General features: G+C 50.9%; 1 protein-coding gene across 6 annotated transcripts in view; it reads right to left on the reverse strand.

The window, feature by feature from the left end:
- Positions 1-1122: 1122 nt before the first annotated feature.
- XG (Xg glycoprotein (Xg blood group)) overlaps positions 1123-13823 on the reverse strand; it is a 30005-nt gene continuing 17304 nt past the window's right edge. For 2 of the 6 annotated variants that reach the window (XM_032475302.1, XM_032475301.1), the window contains 7 exons: positions 12991-13053; positions 12043-12099; positions 11842-11910; positions 9495-9536; positions 8546-8581; positions 6133-6249; positions 1123-2678 (listed from right to left, as the gene is read on the reverse strand). In XM_032475302.1, coding sequence (XP_032331193.1) covers positions 2662-2678; positions 6133-6249; positions 8546-8581; positions 9495-9536; positions 11842-11910; positions 12043-12099; positions 12991-13053 — 401 coding nt within the window. In that variant the 3' untranslated portion in view covers positions 1123-2661. The remainder of the gene's footprint in view (positions 2679-6132; positions 6250-8545; positions 8582-9494; positions 9537-11841; positions 11911-12042; positions 12100-12990; positions 13054-13823) is intronic. The other 4 variants (XM_014562177.2, XM_014562178.2, XM_032475304.1 and 1 more) reach the window with 4 other exon arrangements.

The following is a 13823-nucleotide window of genomic DNA, read 5'->3' on the forward strand; positions in this document are numbered from 1 at the left end:
TCCCTACTACCTTTCCCCTCTGGTAACCAGACATTTCTTTTCTGTGTCTGTGAATCTGTTTGTGTTTTGTATACAGATTCATTTGTGTCAGTTTTTAGATTCCACGTATAAGTGATATCATGTGGCATTTTTCTTTCTCTTTCTGGATTACTTCACTTAGACTGATGATCTCTAGGTCCATCCATGTGGCTGGAAATGGCATTATTCTATTCTTTTTCATGGCTGCGTAGCATTCCATTGTATAAATGTACCACAGCTTCTTTATCCAGTCATCTGTGGATGGACGTTTAGGCTGTTTCCATGTCTTGGCTACTGTAAATAGTGCTGCTATGAGCATTGGGGTGCATGTATCTTTTTGAATTACTGCTTTCTCCAGATACATGCCCAGGGGTGGGATTGCTGGATCATTCAGTAGCTCTATTTTCAGTTTTTTAAGGCAACGCCACACCATTCTCCATAGTGGCTGCACCAATTTGCATCCCCACCAGCAGTGTTGGAGAGTTAAGGGTGTTCTTTTTAAGTGTCTGTAGGAACATGAGGATATCCACACACTGACCCCCAGACACATCCAGGACTCCCAGGAGGAGGCGGCAAGTGCCAAGCACCGTCCACAGTGCTCTCTTTCGACAGCAAGGGAGACTGCAGCTAATGATGAGGTTTCTCTTTTTGCAGCTTGGGAAGAATGCCCCCCAGGCGGTCCTGGCGACGCCTTAAAGAGAGGCTTCCGAAGGGGTCATTATTCACGTACTCGTATTTCAACTGGGTTGAACGCTAACCGCTCTTACCTCTGGTCATCGGGCTCACGTCCACCCTGCCCCCCTAACTAGATTTTCTTTGTACGTTCATACCCCATCCTGTTCTGCACGGCACAGAGGAGAACATTTCTTCCTCTGGCTGGTGACAGATGCCCTGCTGCCTCTCAAACACCCTCTGTGTCCGTTGGAACCGGGCCTGGACCACCTTAGGCAACATCACCCAAGGGACGCACAACGGCGCTTAGAAAGAGATTTCTCGGGTGCACACCAAGCGACGTAGCACCGTGGTTTTTAAAAGACCCTGTTAGTCCCGTCCCACAGTTTCACGTGCCGGAGATAGAAAACAGAACACAGCCACCAAAGCCGATTTTTTTTTCCCCTACGTGTATTTTAAATGACGAAAAGTTGTCTGTGACCGTTACAGGCAATGCACGGAGTTACCTTTAAAGATGCTGGAATCCCGTGTAGGCGTACGTGTGTGTGACTCCATGTGTGCGGTGTGCATACACACACGGACACACACACTTTTTAGCAAGAGTGAACTTACACGCCCGCTGAAACTTGCGCACGGGAAACGGGGAGTTTGGAAGCCTCACGCACGAGAAGGCTTGACAAGGGTTGGGAACCGCGGTAGCAGGTCCGCTTCGAAGCAGGGAACCACCGGCCTTCCTCAAGTGCCTCCAATCTGCGTGAATCCAGGACGGGAGGCACGCCGTTCCGAGAGGTCTCATTGAGACGATTATTCTTAGGTTCTTTCTGATTTGGGGGGAGTTCTTTCAAGTACTTACTGCTTCCAGCTCTTTTCTCCAGAGACCTAGCTCGCAGCCCACAAGGCGTGCAATCCCTGGGGTTTCCGTGCATCCTCTTTAAGGCTTCCAGACCCCAAGGAACGTCTTCCTTTTTGGTTCTGATACTGAAAGTCTAAGAGTTTTATTAGCATGAACCTGAGTTGAATCAAATGACACTCATCTGCCCAAACCATGCATTTATCCTCTCCCCGAAAGTGTGACTTAAACAGAAGCAAAAAGCTGGTATACTTTTTAGATGTTTGAGGAAATGAGTAAAAAGGAAAGTGTGCGCCAAGGAACGAACCACCCTCGCCTTGACAACCGGTACCCACAGAGGAGCAAAGACCAAAACTTATAGGAAAGGGTCAACGCCTGCACATCGCTCTCTCCCCACGGCCTCCAAAAAAATAAATACATTGAAACTATATGATTTCGCAGGAAAAAGTACCCCAAGCCCCGCCTTCCCAAGACAGTTTCCACATCAGCGATTTTGCACTTAAAATTCCAGAAAAACCCAGCCTCATCTTGTGCAGGAAATAACAGTTTTTCTGTGCGAGCACGTGGGAACACCAAGAGACATTCAGATTCTGCCGTTGGTGTCAGGAAACCGTTGGCTCCCGCCTCACCGGCCGTGCTGAACGCACCCGGAGTTCTGACGTAACTTGAAGAACTTACCACCGGCCAAGCTTCTCACCCGAACTCATTGGAAATCCCAGCAGAATGCTCAATCTTTTAGGAGCAGACCCCCGGCCATTCTGTTGACATCAAGCTTTGTGAAAATGACAAGGGGGTCCCACCCTTGCCTGTGGTTGCACCATGAGATTGTCTGGGTGCTCAGACCAGCGTCAGCACCTCTCTGTCCGGATTCATGATGGAACCAACAGAGCAAGGAACCTTTTCATGACCCAAGGTCCAGTGGACTAACGTCTCTTCATCAATATGTCCAAGGAATCAGGGATTTTTTTTTTCGTTAGGCAGCACAACTGTTTCAAACAGGACAGAAAACTCTGAGGGCAGCGAGTAACACCGAGAATGAAAGGAACTTGCCACGGGAGCGACGATCGGGGTTCTTGTCTGCACAGGGATGTCCCCAAAGCGACCCATGGGTCTCGAAGACCTCAGACGGTCTCTGGTTCTGCAAGGGAAGATCGGTAGCGAGATGTCACAGCGGGACCTTGATTGTGGCGGTGCTTCTGTGGGTGTCTAGATCTATCAAAATTCATCAAATCGTACATCTGAAATGCGTGTAGTTTACTGTACAGGGACCGCACCCCCATAAAGGTGTTAAAAAAAAACAGATGTCATAGCTGGGGGAGAAACTCTGTGGATAGATCTTAATGCACTATTATCTTTCTTTTTTTTTTTTTAAACTGTTTTCCATTTGTTAAGGGAACATTGTTTTGAACATTTTAAATGAATTGAGTCGCTTTATCTTTTTTGGTCACAACTGATATTTAAAGGAACCCCTCTGTGGGGACGTGATCTCATTCGCCCTTGTAACCACCCAAGTGAGCGCTATTATTTGAGAAGATAAAGGCAAAACTGTTCACCCAGTCCCCTTGAAGGAGTCCATGTCTGTTGCCATCTTGGGGGCCCCGTCCCCATCACTCTGTCTCTACAAGGTGCACGTGTTCTGGGGCAGGGCTGTGTACAGCTGCACAGGATGTGCACTGCACCGTGTTCCCGCACAGCTGGTCAGTGCACATGCCCATCATCCTTCAAGAAAGAGGTGATGTCCCGGACCCGTCTTAGAGGACACTTCAGGCCACATGCTCAGAGTCCTTACATGCTGTTTACAGATACTGCAACCCGCCAGACCATGCAGACCCTGGATCCATCCTGCTCCCCCCTTGGGACGGGTGCCCCAGGGGTGTCCCAGCACGTCTGCACCCCTAACTTCCCAAGTGTGTACACTTTAAAGGAAGGGCAGCCAAATTCGGTCCTGGGAAGACCTGGTGGAGTTACGGCTAAAGCAGAACTGAGAAAGTAGGCGGGGTATTTAGTCCCGCAAAGGACAGGGGAGAGCGTCAACTCAGGGCACGGGTTTAACAATAAAAGGACGTCCAGCTCAGATAAACGGGAAGCGCACGATCCACATTAAAAACAAACAAAAAACAAAAAACTCCACCTCCTTTGTAAATTTGAATAGGCTGAAGTGAGTGGGCACAAAATTCCAGCAGGCTCCATAAAACTTAGAAGTCAAAATGCCTAATAACGTGTTAAGACAGCATTTTAAAAACCCATCAAAATAAATGATGGAAAAAGTCCACTAGGACCACAATACCAAGATGTGACAGGAAGGCAGGATCCAGGCTTGCGTTTGGATACGATGCCTCACGCACCGCACCCTGAACCCGGCCCCTGGATCCAATAAAACTTTATTGACATGAACAATCAGCAGGTCTGCAGGCTGTAGTTGGCCAACTTATTATTATTTTTTTAATATTGCACTAAAATAGCACTTATCTTGATGACTCTGCTCACTGGGCCCCCCCACCCCCACCCCCTTACATTTGTGCCTGGAATGCCTCACTGTCCTGACCTCTCTGCCCCGAGCTCCCGGGTCCACACGCGCTTACAGGCTCGGGCCGAAGGCGCAAGCGAGGTTAGTGCAGCGTCTCCGCAACGATGAGGCGTGTCGCCCGGAGACTGAGGCTGCTTTTCGTCCACCTGGCTTCCCTGCGAACACGCCGGGTGGGGTGTGACGGGTGGAGACTGAGGCGGCCCCCGGCCAAGGGGCCCGTCAGTACCACCCGTCCTCCAGCAGGGGGAGGCCACGGGCAGGTCTGGGGATTTCTGAAGTTGTCCAAATCCTCCAAAAATGCTATTGAAATAGACTTCTGTTTCCTAGCTTCCTTCACGGGAATGGAACCCCCACCCCCCCACCCGTCCGTGGCAAGCCCCAGACAGATTGAGACGTGGGTAGTCTCAGGACCAAATTTTCAGAGACCCCCGAGTTAACATTTGGGCTCTTGTTTCTGCAGTTAAGTCTCCCTCTCTGTCCTCACCCGCCCTTCAGACATGTCCTCAGGGGGGTCATGAACCAGCACCCAGGATCTCTGCTACCTGGGTGCCTAGTTCTTCATACCCAGGAGCTTGGACCCAAAGTTGAAGCAGAAAGCGCCAGCACCCCCAGCCACCCTCCCATTTCCCTGGGGTCTGTGCACAGCCTGAAATTCAACAGAAAGATTTCCGATTTAGCCCTGCTGTCATTCCCTTTTGGGAGAGGGGAGCAAAAATTGCAGGTTCAACCCAAATATCTTTCCCGACTCGCTCGTGATTAAAATTCCACTGAACACAAAGCAGAAGCAGGCAAAGCCGTGCCCCGCCAGCTGAATCCTTCAAACACTAACTAACATCCACGTTAGTCCTGAGTTAGTTATCGTAGGGTCTCTAGCAGTAAAACCAAATCTTACAGATAAGAAAACCGCTTTTAAAAGTGATGAAAGGCTAAATCTCTGTTAAAACGCATTCACTGGTTTCCCTCAAGTCCCCCATGGGTCAGTGGTAACATCCAGCTTAAAATCCCCTTACAATGGGAGGGTCATTTTGTCTATCTTGGACTTAACTCGATAAAACATTGCCGGCAAAAGACGCCAGATAGTGTTTCCCTTCCATTCAAAATATCTTATTTACTGAGTGTGCTACCTGAACACGGCTCAGACGGACGCATCATGCGTAACAGACACACTTCTCTGAACTATTCATAATATTTTAAAAGCCCGTTGCCTTATCAAACTAAAACAAACAAAAAAGACCCTTTACTCACGAAATCAAAGGATGCATTTTGCATAAACGTTTTGACAGGTTGTATTCAACAATATTTAGCCTTTAATCATCAGTGAAAGAAATTAACCTGCATATTGTCCAAAAAATTTTGCAACATAATACAGCCCACATTTTACAATAACTATAAATGCAATATAATCTGTAAAAATGGCGAATCACTATATAGTACCCCTGTGACTTATATGATATCGCACAGCAACTCCACTGCAATAGAAACAAACTTATCACAAGAAGAGATCTTAAAAACCATCATTTAGGTAAGACTGAAATCGTCACTAATGGCTTTATAATGTTTAAAAAGGCTCTACTTTGAGGACTTTCTGAAAAGAAATAAATTCTCAATAAAATGAAGCAATTTTCATTTTAAGAACAAAGTTCGTAGATAGGACTCATGTGAAGATGTGTCCATGTGTTTATTGGAGGTAAGATGTTTTTGTTGCTGCTTTTACTTTTTTTTTTAATTTTTATTGGCATATAGTTGATTTATAATGTCATATTAGTTTCAGGTGCAGAACATAGTGGTTCAACATTTTTGTAGATTAAACTCTACTCAAGGTTGTTATAAAATATTGGTTCTACTCCCTGTGCTGGACAATACTGTCCTTGTAGCTTATTTCTTTTATACATAGTAGTTTGTCTCTCTGACGCCCCTCCCCCTCCCCTGCCCCTCCCCCCTTCCCTCTCCCCACTGGTCACCAACTAGTCTGTCCTCTAGATCTGTGTGTTTCTGTTTTGTTATATGTATTCGTATTTTGATCAGGCTTTATGCCTGGGGAGAAAAAATCGGGAGTGAAACTTGCCATTTGTCCTGAAACAATTCCTCCCCCGGTTCTGCCGGAAGTAGCTGGCCGCTGCCCCCACCAGCGTGACCACCACCACGGACACGATAGGAGACACGATTTTCGCTACCATGTTACCTGCAGGGGTCAAGAAAAGCAAGATGGTCTGAGACTAATACGGCCAGCAGGAGCACCGTTTATTTTAAATAACTCTGCCATCACATCCCTTGCCCTATATTCACAGGAAAATGATTGAATTCTCACAAAGAGCCTGAGGAAGTGATTCTGCTGTCACCCCAGTGGCGCTCATGACCACATCTTATCCACCTAGAATATCCAATGCCTTTGCACAGAAAAAGGCACTTTCTATAGTTTTTTATTTATTTGTTGAGTCAAATGACTGTGTGTCTTTTTGGATGTAGATTGTTTATTCATGCAAAAAAATAAAGTTTAACCAGAAAGTGCCCCCGTAGCTCTGCCCTTAAAGGACACTGGGGCTCTGGACTTAAGCACAGACTGGACATCAATGCCTTGAGGGAAGACCAGCACAAAGCTTTGCAAAGATCGAAGGTGGGGAACTGTGACAAAAACCAACGCTCTCCCAAAGAACAAATCATTGCTTCCGTTTAAAATAAGCATCCATGAAACCAACCATATCCTGCCATTAAAAAAGAAAAAGATGATGAGCCTTAAAAAATTAAATTCAATTAAACAAAATAAAATAAAATAAGCATCCATGTGGCACATCAAATCGGACCAAGTAGCTGGCGGATTGTAGATGATGGATAAAAGGCCATGCCGTGAACACGGCTCCCACATTGGTTGGAAGAGCGTTACCATGGACCCCAGGGATCTGTCCCTCCTCTGGCCACGCAGTCTCACCCTGTCCCCTGCAGGACCCTGCTCTCTAGGGCTCCCCGCCCCGCGTCCACCTCCTCTACCATGTGAGTTGGTGGCATTTCCCCACTGGGAGCTGGGGCCCAGGTCTTCACCCTCAGAGTGGGAGCTCTGGCCAACAGAACACAGAAGATGTGAGCTGTGCTGGTTCCTACCCCAGGCATCATTCTCCTCCTTCTTTGGGTACCCTGCCTGGCTGCCTGGTGAACAAAAATTCACCTGGCCTCTTGGACTGAGGTGGGCTGGTTTTCGCCCAGTTCCTGAATCATGTAATCATACTCATAACCATCACCATCATCATCATCAATGGTGGTGGTTTTCAGTCACTACACTTTGGGCTCTTTTGTTACGCATCACTGGGGACTGATACACCTGTATCCTTTCAACCATCCCATACAGATACAGTACCTCTCATCAATGCAAACCTTCAAATTGTCCTCCAAGCTGACCTCTTCTTCCTACCTCCAGTGCCAACACCCTGATTTAGCTCAGCATCCTCTCCAGTCTGGGAACTAAATGTGTCTTAAAGCTGATCTCCCAGACCCTTAGCTAGCCCTCGGATCCATGCTTCACACAGTAGAAATAGGAGCAAATCCTTTCCCACGAGCACGTATAAAGTACAGATATGTTCATGGGGCTCACCTGGCCCAACTCCAGGGTTGTCCCCTCTCCCCATCACAGCTCCACACCCTGGCCCCACAAATTCCTGGTGTTCCCGGGAGCGTACTCAACCTGACCTAGCATAGACCCTCCCTCTCCTCTCCTGGCCACCTCCCACTCATCCTTTAGACCATGACTTGGAGATTATCTCCTCCAGAAACAGCCTTACCCACCTCCACCCGACCCCAGTCTAGGAAGAGTCCTCCCACCCTGCCGCAGGACCCCGGAAACCGTGCATCAGATCTGGATTCTTGCCTTGGATGCACCCCTGCTGCCCCACCTTCCGCCCAAGAGCAGAGAAGCATCCTGGACTTTCCAACAACACCTGTTCAGCAGAAAATACCAATACTGAGGCTCTGGATGGGTACCGGCTGTCAGGGCTGGAAAGCCTCCACAATCCCTTTCTCCTCCTGACAGCACTGACGGCTCCTGAAAGCCTTGTGGTCAGCTGGGCAGAGTTACTGTCATCCTCCATGTAAATGCCAAATTGCCGAGAGGCTGGACCCCATCCTCCCAGTGACACACGGAGAAAGTCTACCTTCCAGACGCCACCGTCCATTGTTTGACCTGTGACGGGGCCAGCAGTGCCCTGGGGGCTTCTTAACCTCCTCTTCCCTCTCTGTCTTGGCTTCTGTCAGCAGTGGTCCATGAAAGGGGCACCAGGGGTGCCACAGAGGCAGGTTCAAGAACCCCAGCCCTGCTCCCCAAGCCCTGAGGCATCTTCCAGGCTGAGCACGGTCCTCGCCTCCCCGTCTCTGAGCCCACACGGAACCAGCGCCACCCTGAAGGGCAGACTTGTGCGTCCAGGAGCCTCCTGACAAACAGACAAACAGGAGGTGCCCTGGGAGAGGTCGGGCGGGCCGCGCCTGTCCCTTACCTTGAGGGTTCCCATATGTGGAAGAGCCGTCTCCACCTGGAAGGGGAGGAACACACAGTCAGTCATTTATTCGGAAGAGCTTATTGGGTGATTGTCTGCTGCAGGGCACCGTGGAGATGCCGGGGGCGTGGCCACAGGAGGACCCAAGCGTCTGCTCTCCTGGAGCTGACCTCCCGGTGGGGAAGTGGGGCAGGACAGGACTGGGAGGGGGGCATGCAGGCTGCATCGAAGGGTCAGGAGTGGGACGGGGCAATGAAGGCCAGGGGGTGTGTGGCTGTCATTTCAGGGGGTCAGGGAATATGCACGTAAGCACACACATGTGCCACACACAAGCACATGCCCTCATACACACACGCACACAGCGCAGACATGCGGACGTGCCTGCAGGCACCTCGTGCACCATGCCCATGCGACCACAGGCACACACACCTCTGCACACACGTGCACATGCACCTTCACACGCATACACGTGAACACACAAGAGCCGTGTGCATACATACACACATATCTGCTGACACATGCATGCACACGCGTGCACACAGAAGGCACGTGTATGTGCGAACCCACACGCTGCCATGCATGCACACACAGCCACATGCGTGCACACGTGAACGCATGGTCACACACACAAACATGCACACACATGTTTGCACACAGCCATGTCTACACGCAGGCACACACACGTGCTTGGATGCACGCATGTGCACACATGTAATAGCACATGTAAGCAGGTCTTCGTTTCTTGAAAGGATTTCAATTTGCATCGCATGCAAAACACCTTCCCCAGCTTCAGTGACCAAGGGAGGACACATTAGAGAGCCAGGCGGTCAGGGGAGGTTCTGTGCAGGACCCCGAGAGGACAGGTTTCGCAGCAGCAGCCCACGCGGGCTGTTAGATCTTTAGGAGGAGAATTTCCCCGCATGCAGCTTTTAAGACATAACTCCTTTACCATAATTACTCCCATGGGAGCGGGGTCTGTATCTCCCTCCTCCTGCAGGACAGAAAGGACACAGGATACGGAAGGTAACAGTCGGGAAATCTCAGGGACGTCTCCAAAGGAAGCCCCAACAGGAAAGCCAGCATCCCGGAAGCCAGAGGCTGTGAAAACCTGCCAACGCCCCACCTGCTTCTCCCCAAGCCAGGGGGCGGCACACGCTCACTCAGGGCGTCCGTCCTCTGACCACACAGAGGCGGGGACGGAGCCCGAAGTGCAAAACCAGTGGGTTCTGCTAACGCATGCATCGGAGGCTGGCCGGGTGCAGGTACCCGAAGCCTGGGAGATACATTCAAGTCCCTTTCCGCTGCCATCCAGGACAACCCGGCCCCCGAGGCCAGGGACGCGGCCCCCGTCAGAAACACGGGCGTCAGTCATCTCAGCTCATAAAAAACTAAAGGAGGCTTCTCTACTCTCCCTTGTCTCCAGAGAGCAACCTTTTTTTTTTTAAATTGAAGTATAGTTGATTGACAATGCTGTATTAATTTCAGATGTGCAACAGAGCAATTCAGTTATACATATATGTGTACATATATATTGTTTTCACTATAGGTTATTGCGACATATTGAGTATAGTTCCCTGTGCTGTACAGTAGGACCTTGCTGTTTATCTATTCTACATACAGTCAGAGAGGAATTTTTAAAGACAGAATTAAGATGCAGACAAAATCCTTGGTGTTAATGTGGTTCGTTCTGTGGTGGAAGAGTGGATGTGGGTGCTGTTTCACTATTAAGGGGTCCTTTAATAAGCGGCCTCTTCCGAGTGGACTAGGGCTGGTGTTAGGGGCTGGATTGTGTCCACCCCCCAAAATTCATAGGTTGGAGTCCTGACCCCCAGGACCTCACAACTGGGGCTGATTTGGAGATGGGGGTCTTTAAAGAGGGGATGGAGGTAAAATGAGGTCACTAGGGTGGGTCCTGATCTCATAGGACTGGGGTCCTTATAAGGAGAGGAGATGAGGACCCAGACACACACAGAGGGACTGCCCATGGGAGGACACAGGGAGGAGACGGCCGTCCACACCCCAAGGGGACCCCAGCCCTGCTAACACCTTGACCTCAGATTTCAGCCTCCAGGACCGGGAGGAATAAAAGTGTGACGTGTAAGCCGCCCCGTCGTGCTGTTTGCTATCGCACCCGAGGTGACGCACACGGTGGGTATTAGAGAAACCTGCTGATCAAAAGCCAGTTCTGAAAAGGATGAGCAAAGCCGTTCCCCCACAATGCGAGGAGGGAAGACAGACGTGGGGCACGCCCTCCCCGGCCGGCCCTTCTGCGTTTTTCTTAAGAAAGGAAACACGCTCCACCACCTGCAGGGAGAGGCTGGGTGCGGGTCCCAGAACCTCGGGGCTTGGCTCAGAGCGGACTCACAGCCTCGCCCGGCTCGGGGCCGGCGGACGGCGGCGTGGACGCGGGCGGGAGCTGACGGTCTCTTCCAGAGCCTGCCGTGAACGTACGCGTGCCCCCCGCCCCCACCCTCTGCTGTGCACCCCGAGTGGCAGGTGGTGGCCGTCACCTGCTGTGCATACTAGGATGTTCTGCAGAAGCGTTATTACCCTCTCAGGATACAAGATCATTCGGACGGGGGACAGGTCCCCAAGAAATGGCACCGCGTGATTCCAGCCCTGACCCGTTTCCCGGGAAACCGTGCAGAAACACTCAGGGCTCCCCGGGGCACGGCTGGGACAGTTCGTTCTTTCTGCCTTAGGAATCCGGCAGAGAAGGAAAGAAACAGCCCAGACCGAGACTTACAGCAGGTGGAGGTACAGATTACAGCACTGAGGTTGCATATTTGAAAGTTGCTAAGCAGGACAGATCTTAAAAATCCTCCTCACAAAAGGGGAAAAAAAATAACAGTTGTAACTGTGTGGTGATGGATGCTCGCTGCACCTCCTGCGGGGGTCACCCCACGACATAGACAAACATCGCAAGACGGAACGTCACGTCAGCCGTATCCGACTTAGGGACATCCATCCAAGGCGTTTCGTTCTCCCAGCTGTGACGTCTTGCCGCCAAATCGCCCCTTACAGAACCAGAGGCCGTCTGAAGACTTCAAGAGCCACATCGATCAAACCAACGCAACACCGTAAACCAACTATACTTCAATAAAAAAATCAATTTAAAAAATTGGTTAAAAAAAAAAATCAACCGATCGCTCGGGGGGAACCTGACTCTAGACAAGGCGCCTGCCCACTGCTCCGTTCTTTCTTGGCATCGTCCGCGAGCGTAACAAAGAATGCCCCGTTCGCTGGATGTTGCCCCCCTTGTGAGCCTCGTAGGCTGTTGCTCTGCTTCTCTTTACCTGGACACAGGGGTGTGGTGGCCGCACCTGGGCTCCCGGGGAGCAGGACGACGCCAAGCGGAGGTCTGTCTGCACAGACGGTGCAGAAGAGCCCGCAGAGAGACTGCCAACACCCAAGACCCCGCGAAGAAGATGCGATGCGGAACAGAAGTGGGAACCCCGAAAAGTGCCACCCCAGCCCCACCCCAGCGCTGGGTTTACCGTGTGTGTCTCCGTAGCCGTCGTGAGGTGGGTAGTAGCCGCCACCGCCTCCTCCTCCTGCAGGACAGAACGTGGGTTCAGCCACCGAGTCTGGGCTCCAGCAGGCGTCCGCCTGGAGCGCTGGCAATGGCACCAAAGCCTGGTCCAAGACTCACCCCAAAGAGAGCCCCGTAGGGTGGCAAAGATTGGGGACCACAGGGGAAACTGCTCAAAGGACAGAGTGTACATTTATATAACAAAGATTCTCTGCATTTTTTTTAAACAGGAAACATTCTGTGCATTTATATAGGAGAGATTTAGTGCATTTATATAGGAAAGATTCTAGGCACTTTTTTATATAGGAAATATTCTAGTGCATTTATATAGGGAACATTCTGTGCATTTATACAGGGAATATTCTGTGCATTTATATAGGAAATATTCTGTGCATTCATGTGGGATTCCGTGCATTTATATGAGAAAGATTGTATGCATTTATATAAGGCAGATGCTGTGCAGCTGGTCACAGCCCAGTTACAGGGGAAATTTTACATAGAAATTGTATATGTACCTATATGTATGTGTAGAGATACAAACATACACATATAGAGACATGTAAGTATATAAAGACATACACACGTACATACATATACATGAATATAAAGGTATATAGAGGAAAATAGATCTTTAATCGTCTCTGCCACAAAAAAAAAAAAAAAAGAGAGAGAGAGCAAGCAAGAAATGGAAACGCTGTGACAAAGGCCGGGGTTGGCTCAGGCCACAGCGGTGACCGCACTGCAACAGACAAGCGTATCAGATCAGCACACGGAGCCCGTCACACTCACACGGTGTTACACGTCAGCTGTGCCATAGAGAGCATTACATTTTAACAGAGACACGTGGAGATGCGGCACGTCCTCGGCCCACGCCGCCACCCCCCCCAGTCAGTTCACAGAGGCCCCCACGCACCTGCGGGCTGCCTGGGCCGGGGCGGGTACCGGCCGTCATCGAGGTCCTTGTCACTCAGGAAACCTGGGGGCGGAGCACAGGACCATCACACGGCGCCCTGGAGAGCCTTCTTTACAACCGAGCCTGTGATGGGGGCTCCGGGGCAGCTTCCAGAGAGCTGGAGAGCTGGCAGGACCCTCTCCGGGACCCCGGTGGGGTCGGGGTTGGGGGCCTGGGGACCCAAAGCCAGGGGTCCTTGTGGCCAGGACTCTCGCTTGTAGACAGAGCGTACAGGAAACCCATCAGCCGGGGAGGGACCACCGGTGAGACAGACGCCTTCTGATCGGAAAGTTTACGAGGAGCTGCTGACTGCAGAGAGTCCTTCATCCCTCGGAACCCCAGGCCCCAGGGGCAGCACTGAGTCCTGGGATAGCTTGGAGTGGGGGGTGGGGCACAGCTCGGGAATCCCTCCTGTCTCTGCATCCTGGGAAGAGGTGGGGTGCTTCCTGCAGGTCTCCTATGGACCCTCTTCTCTGGGTCCCCCCACCCGCGACTTCCACACCCTTTGCCTCATGCACGTTTACAAAGAGGCACCCTCAAATGGCGACTGGAGAGCTGCAACTTGCAGCCTCAGCCCGGTGCTCTGGGGCGGGGAGACAGGCTGGAGGTTGAGGGCAATCCCCAGCGGCCCACGAGTTCATCACTCAGGCCGTTGCAAGGAAGCAGTGTCCGTGGAAACGCAGAAGGGTGGGGTTTGCAGGGCTTCCGGATTGGAGAACTTCTCTAACTCCAGGCGGACAGGGTTCCTGCGCTTGGGGTCCTCCCAGATCCCACCTGGGTGTCTCTCCATCTGT

The sequence above is a fragment of the Camelus ferus genome, chromosome X, assembly GCF_009834535.1.
Source record: "Camelus ferus isolate YT-003-E chromosome X, BCGSAC_Cfer_1.0, whole genome shotgun sequence".
NCBI classification, from domain to species: domain Eukaryota; kingdom Metazoa; phylum Chordata; class Mammalia; order Artiodactyla; family Camelidae; genus Camelus; species Camelus ferus.